General features: G+C 37.0%; 2 protein-coding genes across 12 annotated transcripts; one reads left to right on the top strand and one right to left on the bottom strand.

The window, feature by feature from the left end:
• The first annotated feature begins 1309 nt into the window (after positions 1-1309).
• LOC114315405 (uncharacterized) lies at positions 1310-6521 on the top strand. Its single transcript, XM_082904308.1, has 2 exons — positions 1310-2008; positions 5774-6521. The coding sequence occupies exons 1-2, from the start codon at positions 1579-1581 to the stop codon at positions 6313-6315; spliced, it is 972 nt and encodes a 323-aa protein (XP_082760434.1). The 5' UTR covers positions 1310-1578; the 3' UTR covers positions 6316-6521.
• A 3744-nt stretch (positions 6522-10265) lies between these two features.
• Positions 10266-24326, bottom strand: SWN (SET domain-containing protein). Of its 11 annotated transcripts, none has more exons than XM_028262006.2 (18): positions 24035-24281; positions 22941-23042; positions 22016-22293; positions 20300-20461; positions 16752-16836; positions 16438-16593; positions 16299-16346; positions 16146-16217; positions 15230-15347; positions 14597-15086; positions 14045-14198; positions 13176-13396; positions 12803-12934; positions 12423-12510; positions 12280-12327; positions 12065-12193; positions 10792-10869; positions 10266-10720 (listed from the first exon to the last, which is right to left on the bottom strand). In XM_028262006.2, the coding sequence occupies exons 1-18, from the start codon at positions 24071-24073 to the stop codon at positions 10529-10531; spliced, it is 2592 nt and encodes an 863-aa protein (XP_028117807.2). In that variant the 5' UTR covers positions 24074-24281; the 3' UTR covers positions 10266-10528. The 11 variants fall into 11 exon arrangements, with proteins under 11 accessions (XP_028117807.2, XP_082760429.1, XP_028117810.2 ...); XM_082904303.1 differs by having other exon boundaries at positions 24192-24276; XM_028262009.2 differs by having other exon boundaries at positions 23953-24185.
• Positions 24327-24407: the final 81 nt, after the last annotated feature.

Below are 24407 nucleotides of genomic sequence, written 5' to 3' on the forward strand. Positions count from 1 at the left end.
TTGAGACATATTCCTGCAAGTTTTATATAACATTACAAATTTGAAATGGCATTATAAAGACAAATTTGCAATTTGAAATTGTAAAATTTAGTATGAAATTTATGAATTTGGAATATAAAATGAAAAAAAAAAAATTACTTCATTCGGAAGTATAATGTCTAAAAAAATGCCACTGTTCGAATGTAGTTGTCCGAATTATTTTTAAAGGTTTGGAAGTTGAATGTCGAAAACTTTAAATTATATCGGAAGACACCTTCCGAAATGAACTAATTATTTCGGTAGTAGACTATCGAATAAATTAATATATTTCGACCCTGATTTTCCGAAAGAGGCTGAAAAAAAAAAAAACGATTTTTACATAGCAAAACTCACATTTCTTTGGCTATCTTTTTCATAAACATTTATCTACTTTTGAAAATCTAAATTTTGAGGTTTAGTGTGTAAACTAATGAAAAGCTAAGAATCAAGAATGATGGTGTTTAGTGTGTAAAAACTAATGAATGGAAGCTAACAATGTGGGTGTTTAGTAAATTGTTATTTTAGTAGGCTAAAATTTTTGTGTTTGGGAAGATAGTTTAATTTTTTTTGTAGTTGGATGTGATGTTTATGAGGAAAAAAGTGAAATGATTATGGATTTGATGTAATATTTTGTCTGATTGACTATTTTAGCCTATTTTGTCATTTTGTAAATTTTAGTCAAAAAAAAAAAAAAGTCTTTGCCAAACACTAAAAAAGGGTTTGAAAGAATGATGATGGAATGTGGAGGTTTAACAAATTGGATATGAAAGCTCAAAATGAGTCTGAGATGTAGATATGGAGGTTCAAGGTGAGTGTGGATGTATATTGAAAACTTGTGTTTATTTGAATTGTGTGTGGAAGTCCATGATAGTAATTTCACTTAGAGATAAAAGTGTAATAAAAATAAGTATCATTAAGTGTGTGCACTGAGTGAAATAGATGTGTGCAAATAGAAGTTCCCAGTTTTTTCTTAAAATAATAAAGAGTAAATTACACTTAAACCCTTGAGATTTGAGTTTAATACATATCATCTCATGACATTTGAAAATTACACTAACTTATTATTATTGTAATTATTTAGACAGAATGAAAACATTAAACTCATGTACTCTTTCTTTTTTTACTTTGCTTTGCTTATGTTTTTTTCCTCTTTGCTTTGCTTTACTTTATTTTTTTTTTTTCAACGTAACTTCTGATATTTTTTTTATTAAAAATTATTATTTTTTATATAGATAAAAATTTATAAAATGAGACTGTTAATTATATGGATGAAAATAATTTTTAGAATGTCAGGTGGAATGTAATTGGACAAAACGTCCCAGGATGTCATTGTAATTTAACCAATAATAAAAAATAAAAATGTCCAAATAGCCTCGTGGAATTGATGTTATCCCAATCCCACCCTCATTTCTCACCAATTCCTACCTAATCTATCGACCGAATTACAGTCTTAAAGTTCTCCCCTCCACCTTCTCGTTATATATAGAAATATAGATACATACATACACACACACACACTGATAGACACACCTATTCTCTCTCTCTCTCTCTCTCTCTCTTATGGCGTCCTTGTTCTGTTCCATGAAATTTTTGGTGGTCCTCTTCGTCATATCGGCGGTCCCAATCGGCGTCCTGATATCACTGGAAACAGCGAAGCCAGCGAGCCACGTGTATCACTACCACAGTTCAGGGTGGCTGAGGGAGTGCGCCAAGTGGGACGATCTTAATCGGCGATTCCTGGTGGCTTTATTTGAGGGCGGTGTGGCTGAGATCCGGGTGCCGGACGAGGATCCGAAACCCTTGGAGGAAGTTCCGGTGATAAGAGAAGCTGAGTTGGCCGGAAACGCGTCCCTGGGTATTGTAATAGACCGGCCCAGGAATCGTCTGATGGTGGTGTTCGCCGACGCCTTCGGAAACCGGTACGGTGCACTCGCGGCCTATGATTTGACCACCTGGGACCGTTTGTTTCTCACTCAACTCACTGCCTCAGGTATGACTATGAACTATGACTATCAGCCCAATCACCTCTCTCCTCTTCGATATTTCCAACCGAACCCAACCCAACCTCATAGAATATTGACAAAGCACAAGAGCTTTATAAAAATAAGAATTCACTCGAACAAGTATTATTAAAAATAAAATAAAAATATTTTAAGGCAAGTAATAGGAATTAAGTGGGATTATATTCAAGTTTTGTTTGTTTAATTTTTTTCCGGTGATATTACATGTATTAATTAATATTATACTATTATTATTAACCTCATCTATTATACAAATTATAAAAATTTAAAATTTTTAAAATTATCACATCATCTATTAAATACTAATTAATATATTAATTAGTACATATAATATTGTTCATTTTTTTTTACAAAATAACATTTAATATATTATTAATTAAATTACAATGCAAATTCATTTTTCTCTGTAAATACTCTATAAGGGTAAATTATCAATAAGTCATAATTGTTGGACTTAATTCTTATCAAATTCTATTAAAAATAAGTTTTGATAAAATTGTCACTAAAAATAAATTTTTTTGTAATTATTTTTTATATATGTCGCTAAAAATTATAATTGGTGATTTTTTTTATAAATATTTTTTTTATAAGACTTATTAAATATTAAGTCCGCTTATTAAGATCTCCACATAACTACCTAAATTTAAATAAAAAATCTTCCTGAACTTAGACATGTAAAAGTACCCTTCCAATAACCCCTTGGCATGTAATAGAAAAATGTTAGAACTAATAAGAGACAAAGTTAAATAAAATTTGAAAATTTAGGTATTTATCAGCATAAATGAGGAATTAATATAAAAGGATGGTTTTTACCATATAAATTAAGGAAAATGTTATACACCCCAAATAATTTATCAAATTTTTTACCAAACCTCTCACATGGGTCTAGGATCCACACAAATCAAATGTGTATGGATCCCACACCCATGTGAAAAATTTAGTAAAAAATTAATAATTTATTTGGAATCCCTAGCACATAACTCATAAATTAATTAAAATTGAGGAAAACACTCCAATAATTAGTCGAACCCTCTCAGTCTGCCGTATGCAAGGATTTATTTAATGAGACCTCGTAATTAGTGCCTTTAGTGGTAGGTGGCATTGTCATATAAATTGTAAATATATTCAACAACAATGATTCATCTCACTAATAACATCACTACTAATAGCACTAATATATTAAAAAAGTAAAAAAAAAAAAAAATACAACTCCAAGATCAAAACATCACATCATTAATGGCGGGACCCACTGCCACCTAATTAGTGAGAGCACTAATTAATGATGTGATGTTTTGATCTTGGAATTGTATTTTTTTTTTTTTAATGCATTAGTACTATTAATGGTGATTTTTTAGTGGGATGAATCATTGTTGCAAATATATCTGTGTCCCAGGGCTATTCTGCTCCTCTTTGTTGCTGATATAGCTCTAGATCCACCAATCAGGTTTCAGATACTTTAGAATTGTGATAAACGATATAAAATTATGAAAAACTTCCTACTGGTGAATATATTATTCTATAGGTTTTATAATAATCAACAATATTTTTTATTAAATATTATTAAAATATTAATAATTATTAATTTTTAGTGATAATTTAAAAATAAATATGAAAAATATCATTAATTATAAATTTATTGTTTAAAAAAATATCACTAATTATCACTAATTATAGTAAAAAAAGTATTAGTTTTAAATTTTTAGTGACAGTTTAAAAAACGTCATAAAAGTCATTAATTGTAAGTTTTAGCTATAATTTATAAAAATCATGACAAAAAAATCACTAATTGTTAATTTTTAACGACATATACAAAAAATCATGACAACAAATTATTTTTAACGACGATTTAGTAAGACTTATTTTTAATATTACTTGATGAGAATTAAATCTAATTATTAGGATTTATTGATATTTTTTTCTAAAATTATTGGGTACTAAGCATTACACATGCATTTGATGAATGAAAAATTATAAATGATAAGTGAATTATTTTTAACTTTTTGGGAAGTGGGTTAAAGCCTCTTCTCAATTTTTAGGAGTTGTTTGGAGTGCCTTAAATAAGTATATTTTTTTATTTTTTATGAAATATGAGTTGGGTATAGTTTGGGTTTGAAATGATGTGATAGAGAGGTGATGTGACTTAAATAAGATGATGTGACTTAAATAAGATAGTGACTTTTGAATTTTTTTGAGGATGTCAAACTTGGCCTTAATCTATTTTGAATTACATCATCTCTCATATTTTTTACATTTTTTTTAAAAAAAAGTCAAAAAAATTAAATTTTAATCATTTTCTCAAAACATCCCATAATAATTTTTTTTGTATTTTTTAAATGTCTTAAGTACACATCTATAAATAATAATATTACATAGTATAGTAGTCAAAAGGCTAATGAATGATTACTCGAAAACAATGATAATCTCTTTTGGTCGAATTTTGGTTTAATATTTTGTGACCCAAGTAGCAAGATGGAGTTGAATCACTTTTTGAGCTTTTTAATATATATATATATTATAATAATTATATTAAAATAAATAATTAATTATTAAAAAAATTAGTAATATATATTTACAAGCTCAATACCAAACAAACACCACATAACACAAGAAAGATCCTCATAATACAGGGGGAAAAAAACTAAAGAAATTTTTTTAGTGTAAAAAAAAGAAAAAATCATTCATTTGGCAAAAATTGGTCAAACTTAGGGGTGTAATTTTGTTGTGATTTTTTTACACACAAAAAAAAAAAAAATTGTATTCCTCGTGTGTTTATATTATTTTTGATCTTATTTGTAATTTTTATATGTAAAATTTATTTGGAATGATGCACACGTTAACAAATGTTTCTTTTTATAATTACAATTCACATTTTGACTCATAATAAAACAACTACTAAATATCATATCTTAAATTTTTGGGTCGGAAATTTTCAATTAGGTATAAATGGTAGTTGGCACTCCATCTGTTTCTCAACCAAAATGGGGAGCTTTAAATTGTGGTTTCGTGCAAGATGTAAATTACTTATACTTGACCTTTTAGTGGTGTTGGAGCTTACCAAATGCATGTTCCACCCATTGAATTATTTTGTAAACACGAAACCCCCTTCCTAAAAAAAAAATTTATATTCTTTATTATATTTTATTTACTATACAATGTATTATTACTGTATTCACAATAAATATAAGTCATAAAACTCACTAAATGAATACCATTGTGACATTTAAAATGATATGAAAAAAAGTTAACAATGCTATTGAGCATTGTTTAATATTTGAATTAATGTAATAAGAGTTTTGAAAATTAGTTAAAATTAAAATGAGTTTTAAAATTAATAAAAAATTATTTTGAAATTAGTGAATGACGTCTCATGTTCTTCTTTTATTTATTTACGGTTGTTTTCTTGGACCTTAGATATCTGTTAGACAAAAATATATTAATCTATAGTCAACAATCAGTTGGTGATAAAAATATAAAATTAAAAAATATATATGTAATTGAAAGGTTAAATGTCAAACACACTCTCTCTCTCTCTCTCTCTCTCTCTCTGAGTGAAGTGCATATTATGGAGTAGACGTCTAAGTCCGTGCCATGAGAATATATTTTGATTTTTTTTTTAATATTAATTATGTGTTGAATTTGATCTTGATTATTATGATTGTAATTTATTATAATATCATATATGATAAAAAAATATAGTATTTGAATTTGAATGTCTGGTTTCTTCAATTGCACAGACGTGAAATCCTTCGCAGATGATGTAGCAGTTGACGAAGAAGGTAACGCATATGTCACCGACGCCAAAGGAAACAAGATTTGGAAGGTTGGGGTTAAGGGAGAATTCCTATCAACCATAACAAGCCCACTCTTCATTGCAAAAGAGTGGTACAAAAACTTGGTTGGCCTTAATGGGATTGTTTACCATCCAAACGGCTACTTATTAGTCGTCCACACTTTCTCTGGCAATCTGTTCAAAGTCGAGATCGGGAAACTAAATGAAGTTAAAATAATTGAGGTGGCTGGAGGGCCATTGTCATTTGGAGATGGGTTAGAGCTATTCTCTCCCACTAAGCTCGTGGTAGCTGGGAACCCTTCGAGGATGGTGGAGAGCTCTGATGACTGGGAGACGGCCTCGGTTGTGAGCAAGTTCAAGGGACCTATGCATCGGATAACGACTGCAGCGACGGTGAAGGATGGGAAAGTGTATTTGAACCATATATTGGGGTTGGGATACCCTAGGAGGAAGCATGCCCTGGTTGAGGCAGTTTTTTCTAGTTAGAGAAATAGGGGTAAGATTATGAAAACTTGTGTAAGTTCAATTTTCCATAACCATTGTTGGTTTTTGAACGAAATTTATGTTGAATTGGCTTTTGAATGTATTAGTGAAGAACATTGTTGGTATTTGAATGAAGTTTGTTTCTGCCACCACTTCTTGGGTGATCTGCACAGGTGATCCAAAATGGTAGGTTTGGTAAAATTGCAAAATTGTGTGGTGCAACTTTTTATTATTTATATCCCTCTCTTCCTCATCTTTACACCGGCTAAATAATTTTAAATTTGTACTTCATGAAACTTCAACTACCGTCAACTACCCGAAAAGAACTGTATCGTGGAGGAGGCGATAAAGCAGATGAAAACTCCTGTGACATTCTTGAATGTAACAAGTCTGTCAGAATACAGAATAGATGGATCCATCTGTATATGGAAGAAAATTTGGGAAGAGCTACTCTTTTAAGTGTTCAAGATTGTAGTCATTGGTGTCTTCCTGGCATTCCTGGTATCTCGAATGAATTGTTGTATTTTCATTTGTGAAAGAAGAGATTTTGTAGAGTGATGTATTTCTCAACTTGGATATCCTTTCATTTCTTCCTCGCATGTTAGTTTAGCGAGGTAGCATGTAAATGTTCTCATTTGAATTCATTTTTTTGGGAAGAGAGAGAGGTTCTTTGATTTTTATTCTACCCATTGCTCCTTTGCAACTTTTCTCAACATAAGATTTGCATACCATCCAAAGAAACTGTTAAAATCCACCTACTCTCCACCTACTTCACCCACTTAAACCTACTCCACTAAACCTAACCCACTACACCACTACCACTTCACCTACTCCACTAAACCTAACCCACTACACTACTACCACCTCCACTTCACCTACTCCTTACCTACTACACACTCACCCTCTTCTATATATAGGAATCATGAATCATTGTAATAGATATCAATATAAATCAATCGATAATACAATTCTCTATTTCTCTTTATACATTAAATTTCTACATGGTATCAGAGCAAGGTTAAGCACTTAGTATTTTTCGTTTCACCGGCGGGCGGCAACCTCGCCTTGGCCGCCCGCCGGACCTCAACCTATTCCGCTTATTTTCTACACATATCTTCCCATCACTGCCTAAATCCTCTCTCTTGAGGCCAATGTGAATTCCTCTTCTTCATAATCTGCACTAACTGTGGCATCTTTTCCTGGGGCAAACTCTGCAACCCAACACTCAATCTATGCTTCTCCTCCATGCTCATTTGCCTCTTGTTAGGGTCCTTCGCCTTCGGCTTTGGTTTGGGCTTCGCCACAGCCTTGAGCTTCACTGCAACTTTCATCTTCACAGCGGCTTTAGCTTTTGGCGCAGCAGCTTTTGTCTTAGCCGGAGCCTTCTTTTCCTTTTTCGCTTTTACAGCCTTCGGCTTTGCAGCAGCCTTCGGCTTTGCTTCCCTCTGGTGGCTCCCCAGGTTCCACCTGAGCTGCATGATTCATTTATAGCTGCAATTGATAAGGGAAGTATTAGAACAATGCCCAATAGAAGTATGCCAGCTGCTCCTTACCCTACTCCTGGAGCACTATTAATAGGTGATGCTTTCAACATGCGTCATCCTTTAACTGGTGGAGGAATGACTGAAGCCCTGTATAAGGTGTTTTGTGCATCTCCTGATCAAGCAAGGAAGGAAATGCGTGAAGCATGTTTTGATTATTTGAGCCTTGGAGGTGTGTGTTCAACAGGACCAGTGGTTTTACTCTCTGGTCTAAATCCTAGCCCATTGAGCTTGATACTCCATTTCTTTGCTATAGCCATATATGGTGTTGGCCGTCTCTTGCTACCATTTCCTTCCCCTAAGCGCCTGTGGATAGCAGCTAGATTATTTTTGGGTGCATCGGCTATCATTTTTCCCCTCTTTCTCTCACATGGGCTTGTCCCCTCTCTCTCCTCCGTTTGATTTCAAAATCCATTATTTTTATTTATTTTCTCCAAACCACTTTCCTTATTTCCCCCATCTTTCATTTTGATTTCAAATATATTTTTATTATTTCTTTCTTTATTTTTCTTTCACATTATTTTTTAATCTTTTTCAAATTCCATTCATACCATATAGCTTTGCACACCAAACCATCTTTTATTCATCTCAGGGATCAACCCCGATCACAATTTTAACAAAAAAAAAAACAAAAAAAAAAAAAAAAAAAAAAAAAAACAACCACAACACCACAAGATTTGTTTTCTTTTCTGCAGACGGCCACCCACCGACCTCACTTTTTCGCCTATTCCGCCGGTCTTTTCTTCTTGCCTCCGTCCTGGGCGGCCCTTGACGGTGTTGCCTCCGTGTTTCCCACTCCACTGGGCATGATCACTCCACCCTGCTCCTCCACTACAGCATATGGCGGCCCTCCAAATCGGAACATCACGGTGGCCTTCCGCTTCAGTTCCTTGTTTTCCGCCTTTAGCACACTTATCTCTGCTCGCGCATCCTTATACATGCGTTGGAGCAGAGCCAGTTGGGCGTTTAACTGTTGCACCTCATTTGTTCTACTCTGAAGCCGGTGCGACAAGTTTGTGACCGCAGTCATGGTCTCCACACATGACTTCAACGTATACTGATTGGCCTCCACATCCGACTGCACCGCCATTTTTTGCTCCACAGACCGCATCGGAAAGTTCAACGGAGCAAAACCGGAAGCGCTTGGTTGAGGTTCAGGGGCCACCGCCCCAGTTATCTCTCTTGTTGACTCGTTGAGGTCGGGAAAGAGAGTGAGCAGACCACGGGAAGAAGAGGCTATGTTCTGGGTAGCTGAACGAGAAGAAGAAGCCATGTTTTTGGGTTGCTGAGTGTTTCAGAGAAAGGTTGGTTACAGAATGTTACAGAGAACGAAGAGGTTTCAACTGGTTTGTTATGCTTCCAAGTCTCAGACTTCGCTTTGGTTTATAAAGACAGAGACGACGAGGCCGACACGCGCTCTGTCAATCACGTGCATCGCCGCGTGTCAGGCGCCCTTTTTGATGGCTCGACGCTTTCTGTCGGGCACGTCTTTTGATGAAGTGGGCGCGCCTTTTGATGGCACGCCTTTTGAAAGATTGGGCACACCTTTTGAGGGTGCGACTTTTTAAGGGTCCGACAAGACTCTGTAAACTGTCCCGACATTGATTCCGGTTAGCTCCTTCATGGGTCCGACAAGACTCTGTAAACTGTCCCGACATTGATTCCGGTTAGCTCCTTTATGGGTCCGACAAGACTCTGTAAACTGTCCCGACATTGATTCCGGTTAGTTTCTACAAGGGTCCAGCAAGACTCCGTAAACTGTCACCACAACTGTCACAACATTGTCTGCTACAACGGTCCGACATGACCCCATAAACTGTCTTCTACATCGGTCTGATACCGCCATCAAGTGTCCTCTACACCGTTATGACACCACCATACAGTGTCCTCTACATGGTTATGACACCCCCATACAGTGTCCTCTACAACGTTATGACACCACCATCCAGTGTCTTCACCAATGGTCTGACACGACCATACAGTGTCTCTTATCCTCTTTTATTTTTATGTATTTTCTTGTTTTGTTACTCTCTCCAAACTCAAGTTGGTTAGTTCCTATCCCCCTTGAGTTTGCGGGGGCTGTTAAAATCCACCTACTCTCCACCTAGTTCACCCACTTAAACCTACTCCACTAAACCTAACCCACTACACCACTACCACCTCACCCACTCCACTAAACCTAACCCACTACACCACTACCACCTCCACTTCACCTACTCCTTACCTACTACACACTCACCCTCTTCTATATATAGGAATCATGAATCATTGTAATAGATATCAATATAAATCAATCAATAATACAATTCTCTATTTCTCTTTATACATTAAATTTCTACAGAAACAACATAATTACTGAATGTAAATAACATCATTACCGTAAGATTACAGCACTAGTATCCTGCAACAGCATTTTCAATCTCTTATTCTTTATGTATATTTTCAGTAAATAGCTAGAGAACTTTCTAGCTTATTGCCAAGCAATGTGTTTGTTTTGACCTCTACAAATATTTTAAGGCACACATACATGTATACATACTTCTCCACCGCATTTCATAAGGGTTGGCTCACAACATTGACAACCGTATCTATCAAATCAGTGTAGCTTGGATAGAAAAATTTGAAAATAGTAAGGAAAACACACCTACAGCTATACGCAATGTTGAGATGGTTCATCAATGAGATTGGTGTTTCTTTGCTCGACCTTGAGAAATTGAGGAATCATCTCCTTTCAATCCCTCTGGTTTTCGAGCCCATGCTGGTGCTTGATCAGGTCCATAACGATAATCATAGAAGAGCTCCTCACTAGCATCAATATGGTCCTTGGCAAAAATTCCAACTCGATGATCACCAGCCACGAGCATTACCTGTAAAAACCATCATATTGGGTCAGTCGATATATCTAATTCCACAAAGAGAATAATGGAATTACACACACCTTGGCATAACAGTTGGGGTTTGATGAATGGTTCGCAAATTTCAGCTTGTCTCCTTTGCGGTATGCATCAAGGACATACTGTGAAAGAAAGAAAGAGCTGCTTTAAGATTTCTCATGTTATAATGCCACAGTTTAAAACTACAATTCTTTTTCCTATTATTCCCTCTGGATGAACGACTCAACAACAGCACCTCAACCTTTGGCCTATTTTCTTTTTCTTCTTGTTTATTCATCCGAGGGGATTGCTATGACTACCTGTTCTCCACATATATCGTTGTGTTCATGTTATTTACTTTTTTTTTTTTTTAATTTTTTGGCCAAAGTTAGATTTCATTGATAGATAGAAACAAATACATCAAGAGTGAGTATCTCCCCAACTCTAGAAGGAATTACAGCCAAGGTTCCAACAACCATAACCTGCAACATACTGTGACCATCAACCAACAATCATAACTATAACCACAACATACTGCAGCCACCAACCAACAACTGAGACATACCCAAACCTCCATGGAAGAGGAAGAAAAGCCTCCACAAAGGAGAAAAAAAATAATAATACAAAATACAAAAATACTAAAAAAATCATCAAAAAACCACAGTCGCACAACGCGTAGCGTAGGGCCGGCAAGCAACTCTGGCATCGGCCTCAGATTTGTAGCCCACGGAGGCTGTGGAAGCCTGAATGGTACCTTAGATTGAAGGGCAAAAAACCAGATGCGAGAAAAAAAAAAATTACCCACGTGGACCGAAAAGAAAAGTAAGGGGGAGGGGGATCGGATGTCACCGCCCCTCACTCCCCTGCCATGGCAGCCAGAGAAAACTCTAGAGTTTAGAGAGAGAGGCTTTGAAAAACTGAATTGATTTAACTAATCCCTTTATAAGCTTTTAATTGGTAATTAGTTACAAGAGACCTATTCACCCCCTTTTTAATTGGTAAATAGTTACAGAGTTTGGCCTACTCATCCAAAGGTGTAACCCTCCTTGAATGGAATGGAATGGAATGGAAATTGTTTTGCTATGTTGGGGACATATTCAGAAAAATTAAGGAAATATAACTCATAGAACACTAATGTTCTGATATAAGATATCTTAATATCGTCATTTCAAAATATATTTTTATATTATTTTGAGAAATAGCAAATTTGATTTGATTTATTTTACGTGTCCAAACATGTTGCTAAAGGTGAAGTGAAACAAGCACAGCAGACATTTGTTTCAAGTCACACAAGGCATAATTGCAACATGAAATCTTTAAACAATAAATTTCACTTGCCTGATCATTCAAGTCAAAAAGAAAAGATGAGTTTGCACGATCATAAATTTTCCCACGCTTATCTGCTTCTCGGTGTGAAATCAATTCACCGGTGTATTCTCCAAGATAGTCATTTTTGTTGACAGGGTTCTGAAATGAAATAATCCAATTACAAAGAAAAACTAGCAAGGAACAGTAGAAATAAATACACAAACAAAGATACTTGATCTTCCTACCTTTAAGAATGCACCCCATCCAGCAACCTCAGATTTAGCCAAGAGGATCTGAAAAGAAGGAAAAATGGTATTAAAAAAATGTATTTCTTAAAAATCAAATGCATGGTGCTTCTTTGAAAAGTAAAACTTCGAGAATTGGTCACCCTTTGTTGTTGCCTTAGAAGGAGCCTCATATTTCCACATTGGCCATCTCCTCGCCTGGGTGGCTCACCTAATGAACCATCCCCACAACTGCAGAAAATTATGAAATTGTATAAATACTGCCTTATGTGAAAGGATTCCAGAATGAGAAGAAAATTATAAAAGAAAAAAAACCATATGAAAGAGTATCATCTTGACAGACATTTTTCTAGGGGGGGAAAAAGTCATATATACTGTGCAGGTTAGTGCCCTTAAAGAAGAACATTCAACAAAGCAGAAGAAACTTATTCTACTTGGTATTAATATTATAGTGCACACACAAACACATAATAACTCAGTAATAAAAAAAGGTTGTGCACACAAAGGTGTACATGATCATTACCTAACCCAACAATTTCGACAAACATCAGGATCACATTCACGTCCAGCAGCAAAGCATGGGCATTGCCGGCTTCGGCACTGACTCTTTGCACAGTGACATCCCCTGAACCGGTTTTTGCAGCTTTTGGAACACCTATAATTAAAAATTATTTGGAATGAAGATCATTTTTTGTTCAGGGTTCATTGATTGTAACTAATGAAATTCCCAGCTAGTGTACAGGATCCAAGAAAACAATTTGCTTGGTTAACTCATTTCCAAATCTAATGATACTTGTAAAGTTTTCCCTCATACAATTGATTCACAAAATCAGCTCAATTAAACAAATTTAGAATTACTTGAGAGTGGCTGCAGAAGATCTGTTTTAAGCACTTACCCACAATACTTTTCACAGCAAGTTCCATTATGTAGACAAGGGCATTGCTTTCCACACATAGACTGGCATCCACATGGTTGAAATTGCTTACAAGACTGGTTTTTCCCATCTGCAATTCTTTTCCACATTGATGGATGCCCAGCAGACTTCCAAGAATATTTAAGCTTCCGTGTTCTGCCCCTTCTACGAAGTAACCGTGACCTTGTTGGCATCTCTCGTTCCTAACACAACCAAATAATTGCAACTAAATATACATGCTCAATATTAGCACCACAGCTCATAGAGAGTGTGATAAAGATTCACTGACTATTGAAGTATAAAGACTAGTCGCCTATGATTGGCCTCCAACCAATAGAACTACAGAAGAGAAACTCTGGCATTTAAATTCAAGCGGAGCACACAAGGCTTCTTTAAAGTGTGATCTAGATAGTCCAATCTGTCTATGAGAAAGATGGCGCAAATAAAAACCAGGTTAATTCAAGTCAGTAACATGTCGTCTTGTCTCAAAAGTACACACACGGTTTAGTGATATGTACTTGCAAATCCTTTGTCCTTCAAACAAGAGAGAGAAAATCATGAACACATTATGCATATCTTATGTTCAAATAGATTTAGAAAATACAGATTTTGTGTTATCTAATGACTTAAATATTAATTTATGCCATATTTTCTGTCAGTCAACAAGAAGACACAAGCAGCTTAATTGAAAATGATAAGAGGAGATTCCTACTAGCTTAGCTGGTAAACTCTATTGTGGGTGGCAGCAAGAAAGTGCTTTCAGGTTCCCAACTCAGCTAGAATAGAACACAGGTATCACCTACATGCTTTTCAGAAAGGGTGAAAAGAGAAGAAAGTAAAAGAACACCAACCATAAAATCTGCATCAACTTTCTTGTTGTCTTCTGAAAATGAACTTGGCATATCAATAGCTCCGTGAGGCATTGCAGCTCCATCATCATACATGTAACTGGACACCTCTATGCAAGTCTTCAAGCCAGAAAGCAAGTTCCTGGCTATGAGGCAACTGCAAAGCAAGAAGTTTATACTAAGGTTAAAAAATGATAAGTAAGCTATAGTATTTTAGGAGATCCAAACATTCAGAAAATATATAAAAACTGGAAACAAACCTAAATCTGAATTCATGCAATTAGAGTATGCATATGAAGGAACAAACTGTGTATTGCTTACACATAAAAATACTCCACAAAATATGGTTGCAATGGTTATGCATATTAGATACATTTACATGTATCATTTGGATTCTTCCAGTGAAATTTTACCAGAGTCGTCTCCTACTAATTCTAAAACTTCTACATAGGCCATCCCATATGTGGCCCCGTTGCATCCCTATTCATGCTCATATAAAGATGTCCAGAGGATAACAATTATTGTGAGGAAAGGGTTACAGAGAAGGCCCCCTACCTGTTTCTCCCAAATATCTCTATTCCCTTCAAGTATAGATCTTTCTCAAGAGGTTTCCACTCACTGTTTCTTAGAACCCCTTTAACTTGTCCTTTCATGGAATTGGATGACTCCTTCAAGACACAAACTTCTGCACTGTGGCTAATACCTTTCCCTTCATATTGGGCACTGTCCTCAATCCCATGCCCAGAAACACCCAGCGGACGGCTGAATTTGTCTGAAGCAGGATCAGTCAATATACCCACTTCATCTTTGGTGGGCACAAGGACATTTTTATCAGGTGCACCGAATTCGATGTCTCTGCCTTCTCCACTTGAACTGGAACCTGCAGTCAGAATTCCATCACAGGCCACAGGAACTGCATTCTGAGCTGATAATCTTTTCTGTTTTTTACTAGAACCCTGGATATCATCTGAAACCAATGTTAAGTTTTCTGGCACTGTATTTGTGGGCTTTGGGATCTTGCGCTTCCCCATTTCATTATGCATTACTGCCATGAGATACAAATCCAAATTTAGAGATTGGGCAGCAGCTTATGAGCTATGCAGAGGTGATGATGTAATAACCAAATTATTTAAGCAATGCATTCATTGAAAAAAAAGAAAAATACAAAATACAAAATACAATCATCACCTGTCTGTTCAGTACCAGGGGATGCTGGAGTCGTGCCTTCCTCATCTGAACTTTTATTTTCAATTCTACGCAAAGCATTGACAGATGAACTTTCTGGCAAGTCTTTGACAACTTTTAACTGAATAGTAAAGACCACAGTAATAGAAGTTCCCATGCAGAAATGGCAGAAACATAAGTCAGCAAAAGAATGAATGGAGGATGGTTGTGGTGGTAGAAGATAATTATGATAATTAATAAAAAGATACGGCTTTCACTATAAGTCTATATCGAAATATAAAAGCAATTCATTACTAGTTCCTTGCCTCATGGTGAAAGTGTATGACATTGCCCAAAGCAAAGAGAGGTGTTAATGTGCAACAAACACATAACATTTATTTATTAATGTGAACACAAATTTTGGAATTTTGTGATCTTTTGCTAAAAGTATTAAGAATGGGTTGCCTTAGATAAAACTCTAAAGCAAGGACTTGATAGCTGGCCCGGCCCAAAATAGTGGGAAAAAGAGTTGAAACAAACTGTCTATCATCATGGTTTTAGTTACAGTTACAGCTAGTGGTTAGGTTGTATACAGACCTTCCAAGATTATGGAAGCAATATGATTTTGAAAAACCAATATAGTTGAATAAAGGTAGCTATAAGCTTTTATGATGGGTTAAAATCAGTGTCACTGCAAGTCAACACATCATTCAGAACACAAATTGCTAGCTTGGGCAATTGACAAAGGGATAGGACTTGAAAGGGAAGGAGGGCACCATGGAACCCCCCACCCTTGCATGGCAAGAGCCAGTGATGATTCAGTAACAAAGAATCGGACAAGAGTTCATGTGACAAAACTAAAGCAACTCCAGAAAAATTGAAACCAAGTGGAAAAATATAGTGTGACATGTATTTCGAGATCCTAAAGAAAAATCCATACCCTTAGGTAACACTGATCACTGCAGGGGTTCCCATCATCATCAGATTCAGAAGAATACGACTGCCTTTCGATCTGCCAAGAAAAGCATCTTTTAGAATCAACAAATGAAAAATGTCAGGACTAGGATAGGTCTGAAACGACACCACTTCTTACAGGGTTAATTAGACTTTGAGAACAACCATGCAGACGGCAGTCAAATACCTGCAAAGCAGAAAAGCAAGAATCTTGAAGCAATCCATGTGGAAAAAAAAAAATCCTAATGTAGCACAAATGTCAGTTTCAGATCAAGTACCAAACACCGACGACAAAACAGATTGTCAAAAGAATCTAAAGCAGCACTTAGGCTTTTTTCCAGAAGATTGTTCTTTTCTGATCCAGTTGCTTTGCAACCTTTGAAGTTTTGCTCATGTTTCACCTGATTTTTTTCCTTGAGCATGTTACAGCGCTCCTGCATATCTCCAAAAAAATTAGTCTCACAGCAATGAACTTATTGATAATACAGAAACTGCTGACTAGTGAAACATACATGATGACACATCAAATGCAAGAATGATTAAACCAAACATTCGCTGAAACATAATGACCATGTTAACCAAAATAAATTACCTGGATCTCTGAAGTGGTACCTCCAATATGTTGACTGACAATGTTGAGTACTTCCTCATTCAGCCCATGCTCCTCGAAGGCCATCCTACATAATTCAAGCTATGAATAATAAACACATACACTCTTATCAGAATAAATTATGAGGCTAAACAAGAAAGTGAATTTTATGTGTCTGACACAGATTTTGAAATAAACAATCTCACGGGTTGAAATTTGTTAGAATTTACCAATTTACTCCTCCACCTACCATCTCCACTAGCACCCACTTCACCTACCACCTCCACTACACTACACCTACTACCACCTTCTCTTCTATATATAGGAGTTGTAATACATAACACATCAATACATCAATAATAATACATCAGTTATTTTAAATGGTATCAGAGCAATAAGATTTAAACCTGTATTTTTTTTCTCACCGGCGGGCAGCCGGCCGGCACCTCTGCCTTTGCTGCCCGCTGGAATTTTCTACCCATACCTTTCGCACTCTCTCTCACTTCCTCACTGTTCGCTGCCAACACCACTCCATCAAGGTTCGCCGCCCTCAATAATCCGACTAAACACCTCCGCGCCGGCCGTTTTCCGGTGACCGCCAGTTTCAGTCCTGCCAGTTCCGGCCTTTTCATTCACCGGCCATCCGCACAATGATGGATCGGTTGAAGAAGCCCCGGAAGCAATGGAATCGATGCACCTCTGAACCATGCCGAGATTCTCGGCCAGAGGCGTCAATCGCTCGCCTGATTTTAGGGTTTTGATGGAGTCCTTGTTGTTGCTGTAGTCCTGAATCTCTCCGCTGCCGGCATCTTCGCCTCCACCACCCGTAGCGCCAGTCGCTTCTCCGCCTCCGCTGTCGACTCCCGCTATGCATCCAGCACCCACACATAGACACCACACACACTTTCTCTCCTCTACTTCCCTTTTCTCGGCATGAACTGCTCCAAAACCCAGACAAATCTCAAGTGGTCTACTTTTTTCCTTTTTTTTATTACTCTTATTATTATATAAACTACTCCATGCACTCCTGTTTCCCACTCCCCTTTCTTTTTTTTTATTTTCTTTTACTCCATCTTTTGCACAGCACCACCACCCCTTGTTCCCCACTCTCTCTCTATATATATTTATATATATCAAACCCATACCTACTCACCTTTTAAACCACATGCTGATTCACGCTACCCTTCCTTTACCCACTTTATCTTTATTTATTTTATTTTATTTTATTTTATTTTTAATAACCAAAACATAAAAACAAAATAAAAAAATATATATATATCACACAAAAAAAAAAAAAAACCACACTCATTTTATTCACTTCCGGGATCCTTCCCGACCACCATTTTAAACAAAAAAAAAAAAAAAAAAAAAAAAAAAAAAAAACACAACAACGGCTTTGTTTTCTTTTCTGCAGACGGCCACACACCGACATCCCTTTTCTACTCTGCCGCCGGTCTTTTCTTCTTGCCTCCGTCCTGGGCGGCCCTTGCCGGTGTTGCCTCCGTGTTTCCCACTCCACTGGGCATGATCACTCCCCCATACTCCTCCACTGCAGCATATGGAGGACCTCCAAATCGGAACATCACGGTGGCCTTCCGCTTCAGCTCCTTGTTTTCTGCCCTTAGCACGCTTATCTCTGCTCGCGCATCCTTATACATGCGTTGGAGCAGAGCCAGCTGGGAGTTTAAATGCTGCACCTCATTTGTCCTACTCTGCAGCCGGTTCGACAAGTTTGTGACCGCCGTCATGCTCTCCACACATGCCTTCAAAGTATACTGATTCGCCTCCACATCCGTTTGCACTGCCATTCTTTGCTCCACCGACCGCATCGGAAAGTTCAACGGGGCAAACTCCGGGGCGCTTGGTTGAGGTTCCAGTGCCACCGCACCAGTTCTCTCTCTTGTTGACTCGTTGAGGTCGGGAAAGAGGGTGAGCAGTCCACGGGAAGACGAGGACGAGGCCGAGGCCATTTTCTGGGCAACTGAGTGTTACAAACTCTCTCTCTCAGCACAACGAAGAGTTTTTCAGACTCTCTCTCTCAGCAAAACGAAGAAGAGTTTTTTTTTCAGAGTTTTTTTTCGCAGTTTTTCTCTGCCTCAGCCTCAGCCTCCATCTTATAGCCGAGGCAGCCACGCGCATCGCGCGCCTCTTGCCACCAGCCGACAAACGGGCACGCAAGCCAAGGCGCCCACGTGCCTCGCCATCATGTCCGGCACACCTTTTGATGAATTGGGCACGCCTTTTGATGGCACGCCTTTTGAAAGATTGGGCACACCTTTTGAGGGTGCGACTTTATAAGGGTCCGACAAGACTCTGTAAACTGTCCCGACATTCGATTCCGGTTAGCATTTTCAACGGTCCGACATGACCCCATAAACTGTCTTCTATATCGGTCTGACACCGCCATCCAGTGTCCTCTACACCGTTATGACACCGCCATCCAGTGTCCTCTACACCGTTATGACACCACCATACAGTGTCCTCTACAACGTTATGACACCCCCATACAGTGTCCTCTACAACGTTATGACACCACCATACAGTGTCCTCTACCCCGTTATGACACCACCATACAGTGTCCTCTACAACGTTATGACACCACCATCCAGTGTCCTCTACCACGTTATGACACCACCTTTCAGTGTCTTCACCAACGGTCTGACACGACCATACAGTGTCTCCTATCTTTGTTTTTATTTTATTTTTATGTATTTTCTTGTTTTGTTCCTCTCTCCAAACTCAAGTTGGTTAGTTTCTATCCTCCTTGAGTTTGCGGGGGGCTGTTAGAATTTACCAATTTACTCCTCCACCTACCATCTCCACTAGCACCCACTTCACCTACCACCTCCACTACACTACACCTACTACCACCTTCTCTTCTATATATAGGAGTTGTAATACATAACACATCAATACATCAATAATAATACACTGTATTATGGTTAGTTACTAATAAAAGAATACTGGCACAATCAAGCCTCTGCCAGTAAAGCACCTCATGCACCAAGGTCAAGATAAGTTTCAGCTCCATAGATTGATATTACAACTAAAGTCAGGAAAACACAGCATGTAAGGAAAGAGACAATAACCTTTTTAGCCTTGCAAAGATTGTCAACTTTTCTTTTAATTCTTATATTTGTACTGTCTAGGCTAGGAAAAGTTATTAGAACAGAGCTCCCATGAACAAAAGTAATTATAGTTTATTCAACGAACACAAGTTACTCAATTCTAGTCACATAAAAGAAGGAAAAGATCATTCACATAGGTAGCATACTGCATCAAAACATACATTTGAAGGTTTTTGTTTTAATGTAGAATGGTATTCACAACCCTACCATTTATCACCAAAAATTTGGCTTGTACCATTTTAACTTCTCCCAACAAGCTAGAGACCAGCACAAAAGCACCAGGGAAAGGAACGATATGGCAACTGGAGATTTATAGCAATAACCATGTTTTAAACACAACTGGAATTTTCAAATTTCAAGCATTCTGATATAAAGTGGAAAAAAAATTCTGTTTGACAAAAAAAGAATCATATTTAAACTTACCATAGGATACGATCTTCCCCCTCGGAAAATTCACGTTTCTCTTCCTCTGGTTCTGCAATCTCTTCCTCACTATCACTGCAGATTAATGCTTCACTGCCATGTGGATCATAATAAATACGTCTCCTTCCAACCACCGACTGATCTTCAGCCATTCTCTGATTCCTGTGCTGTGTAAAAAAAATGAGAAAATAAAAGCTTCATTTTGAACATGACGATAATTTTAACACCTCTGGAATTTATTCTAAGCTCTTACCATCATCACTACACAGTGCATGTTTACAGAAACATCCAAACCCATTCCAACAGATAAAACTTGAAAGCTGACCTACCACTTTGCATGTGTCAAATCATGCTGATAGCATGTTCATCTAGGTATTGGAAGTTGGTTTCAAACGGTAATTATCACACTAAATAAAAGAGAATCAGGATGTATTTGCAAGAGTGCACTCGCACACACACAACCATGCTTCAAACTTTTCACTATTTCACTTGGAGAAAAAAGGAATCAAAAAATCCAAGTTAAGGCTCCTTGTGCTATAGTGCCTTGGCACTATCCAATTACATCCCAGAGTACAGTTACCAAAATACTGCCAGGAATTTCCACTTGCTGATATCCTTACAAACAGTCACTTCCCCACAATGATGCTATCACAGCCACCATTGCAGTTGTAGGCTGGCCAATCATCCCTCAAGCGGTTATGCACCATAACAAGTAACCAGACCTTGCAACCCATGCAAGTCCTAGGTTATTTGCGACAACTAGGTCATGAATTCTTAGCCATGCTTGACAGATACACACACAGCATATATGCTGACATAAATTCATAGCACAGTCAATCCGTAGTGTTTATTTTATACATTACATTTTTAGATAAGTAACTCGGTGTTATTGCCATGTCTTGTGAACTGTTTGGACAAGTAGTGTATTGCAGCACATACTCATACACAATGAGCCTGACTCATACCAACAAAATAGTGTGGGACCCCATACTAAGTACGGTAGGGCTCATTTTTGATTTGCATTGCCATCATGCTCCACCATAACATGGCATGCCTTACTTGATTGACGTGCCTTTCCAACAGTGCTAGATCTATCCATTCTTTCCTTTAGAAGCCATGCACCAAGTGTCTTTTGAACTTGCCAAATCATTTCTTGGTAGTGGCATGCTGGCTATGCCCCCATCAAGAAGCTGCATCCTCCCGAAAAAAGATTTTGTGTTCATTGATAAAATGCAATTTTGTTTAGTTCAAAGCCTTTGATAAACTGGCAGAAAACATCCAGTATGTTCAAGTCAATTAGATTAATTCATTTCTTTAAACGGTCTATAAAACTAAAATTTTGAAACTCCACCTTATATGGGCCAATGCTACATCTTTCAGCATGTTAAATTAAATCAGTGTTGCTGCCTATTCCTAAGCTTGCTGCCAAGGCATGACCATGGCCATCAAAATCAAATCAAGCCAACCTTGCTCCAAGTGTCAGCATTGCATGAGAATGTTGCACATTGCACCCAGTGTTTGGTATTATAATTTGAAAGAGGCATACCAAGTGTTTCCAGCAAAGTCATACCCCATTAAGGGTCCAACATTTGGTCACAAAATATTAGGTTTTTTTCAAACCCATGTCCATGCATCATTAGAAAGTTGGTATATTTGATAGATTGCTGATGTAATTAAACTAGAAACACAGAAGTAGAAAATTAAACACTGTCAAACCTGTCCAAAAAAATCCAAGTAGTATATGGTGGTATCTTATCAATATGTGGAAGCTTCACACTTGTTGAGAATACTACTTCATGAATGATAGTGTAGTCTTTGTCCCCTGATCCTTGAGCAAATCCACTAAACTTGCAGGGAGGAGTTTTAATTCTTGAAGAAAGCATTTTGCCTTGACCATTGGCCTCCATAACTGAAACATCATTTCTTGATGTTGCCACTGACAAAAACAGAGATACATGACCTTCTAGATTCTTTCTGTTCTCTTCGAGTTTTTCCTGTGGAAGAAATAAGAATGAGTTATTTGCTCAGTCACTACCATTAGGAATGAATAATGCTTCTCCTCTCATTCGATAGGCATTGATTTACAAATGAAACCGAAGGCACCAGCTAGATTAGCGTGAAAAGGCACTTGTCAGCCATGCCAGAATGCTTGGGATCAAATCCCACCTTCATCCCAGTTTCCCCTCCCATCCTCCACCCCCCAAAAAAATATAAATTAATAAGCAGATCAAGTTATGTAAGAAACCAAATCCAAGTCTACAGTTCCTCCTAAACTACTTTTATATGATAACTCAAATGTCATATAAGGCATCACAGGCACATTAAAATATCAACCAAAACTTTATTTTCTTTTTTCTTTCAAACTCTTTCACAGCCACATTAAAATTTTCCACAGCAAAAACTTTATTTTCTTTTCCTTTTCTTTTCTTTTCTTTTTTTCTTTCAAACTCTTTGAAAAACATTATCAGGTAGGCAATTGATGCATTGAACCAAACTCTTTTAACTGTAAAATGCTAAACCTTAAATCTATAAAAAGAAGAAAGAAAGAAAAAAAGGAAGAAGGAATGAAGGTATCTTAATTTTCAACTTTTGAATACAACAAAGAATTGTTAAACCATATTAACAGACATAAGCAACTTACTCTAACTGAAACAACTCTGTCTGCTTGAATCTGCTTTTTTAGTAGTTGTATTTTATGCGTTAAAGTCCCAAAAACATCACTTGCCTGTTCTGCTTGCAATTTCTGTCAACGTAATAAAGTACAGATAATGATAACATCCATAGCTGCTGTATTCCAGAGCGTTTTCCAATAAAGAAAGTGGAAATGCATTCAGTAGAAAATATTCGTCACATAAAAGAAAAAAACTTATAGTTCGAGGGCCAATCAAGTGATCTTTCAATCTCCATTTGACAAGTGAAATAAAAGAAAAGCACAGAGACAGAAAAAAAAAAAAAATGAAAACATATTTTATTCCTGAGAACATATCCTATTATTTTTTTAGATGACTCATCAAATGGAAGCAATTCTGCTACTAACTGCTGAGTTTCACTTGACTCAACCAAGAACCAGAAACAAACACATTTCAAAGAATCCACGGATTAAAGAAAAACAGTAGTGGCTTATGGTCAAACAATATATATTTAGTACACAATGCCATTCCCTACTACAGTTTCTAAAATTAAATCTTTCCAACGCAATGTCAAATCTCACAATGATACAAGTGAAGTCCTCTATAATACCAATCGGTTCTAGGCAAGGTATGAGAGGTAGGTTATCATTGATTCAAGTTGCAACCTCATCATGATGGACTGTTGGATACACAATGTGTGAGGTTTCAATTAAACATTAAATTGACATAATCTTCATTATTATTTTTCTTTACTCAATGTTTCTCAACAACCAAACAGAGGTAAAAACCAGAACAAAAAGGTTCTTGCAACAAAACCCTAGCCACCAGTGAATTGGCTAATTCTGGAAATAATTCAAGAATTCGCGAATTTCAGTCTCGAGTTGCAATCGTTGATCTAATCCAACGAATTAAAGGATAAAATCTTGCGAAACAATCAGTCGACAACCATAACTGGATTACGATAAAGACCTAAATCGAATGAGAATTACGAATTAAAAAAAAAAAAGAGAGAGTATTTCTCACATTGATCAGTGAGAGTAAACAACCGATTCAATAGTAGCGTAAAGAATTGAAGATCGAAAGATAGAGAAAGTGAGAAACTGACTCTGAGTTTAGATGAACAGTCGGTTGATTTAGAAACCATGATCGCTCTGCCCCTAAATTCAATTCAATCGCGAGAAATAACAGAGAGATAGAAAGATGGGGAAGACTTAAATGAAGAGAAGACAAGAGAAGAGGAGAGCCAAGTCAGGCAGACGTACGTGGGCTGGCGCTTACGTGTCTTGAAGGCAGAGAGTGGAACTGGGAGTGTAATCTGGTGCTATTGAGTCCACGAATGATTAGACCGCATTACTTTCTTTGATTTTGGGGTTGCGTTGGAAAAGGAAAGGGAAAGATCGGGTATGTTTGGTTTGGATTTATATATGAAAAAAAAAAATTTTAAAAATTTATTTGGTTTATAAATTTTTTAAAATAAT

This window comes from Camellia sinensis, chromosome 14 (genome assembly GCF_055761805.1).
Source record: "Camellia sinensis isolate YWXY chromosome 14, ASM5576180v1, whole genome shotgun sequence".
In the NCBI taxonomy this organism is placed as follows: Eukaryota; Viridiplantae; Streptophyta; class Magnoliopsida; order Ericales; family Theaceae; genus Camellia; species Camellia sinensis.

Excerpts from the sequence above, each read along its gene's own strand:
- LOC114315405 (XM_082904308.1), top strand. The coding sequence starts at position 1,579 with ATGGCGTCCTTGTTCTGTTCCATGAAATTTTTGGTGGTCCTCTTCGTC. Across the intron at positions 2,009-5,773 it reads CACTCAACTCACTGCCTCAG|ACGTGAAATCCTTCGCAGAT; the intron begins GTATGACTATGA and ends TCAATTGCACAG.
- SWN (XM_028262006.2), bottom strand. The coding sequence starts at position 24,073 with ATGGTTTCTAAATCAACCGACTGTTCATCTAAACTCAGA. Across the intron at positions 15,348-16,145 it reads GTGATCAGTGTTACCTAAGG|TTAAAAGTTGTCAAAGACTT; the intron begins GTATGGATTTTT and ends TTTACTATTCAG. Across the intron at positions 10,721-10,791 it reads ACCCCAACTGTTATGCCAAG|GTAATGCTCGTGGCTGGTGA; the intron begins GTGTGTGTAATT and ends TGGTTTTTACAG.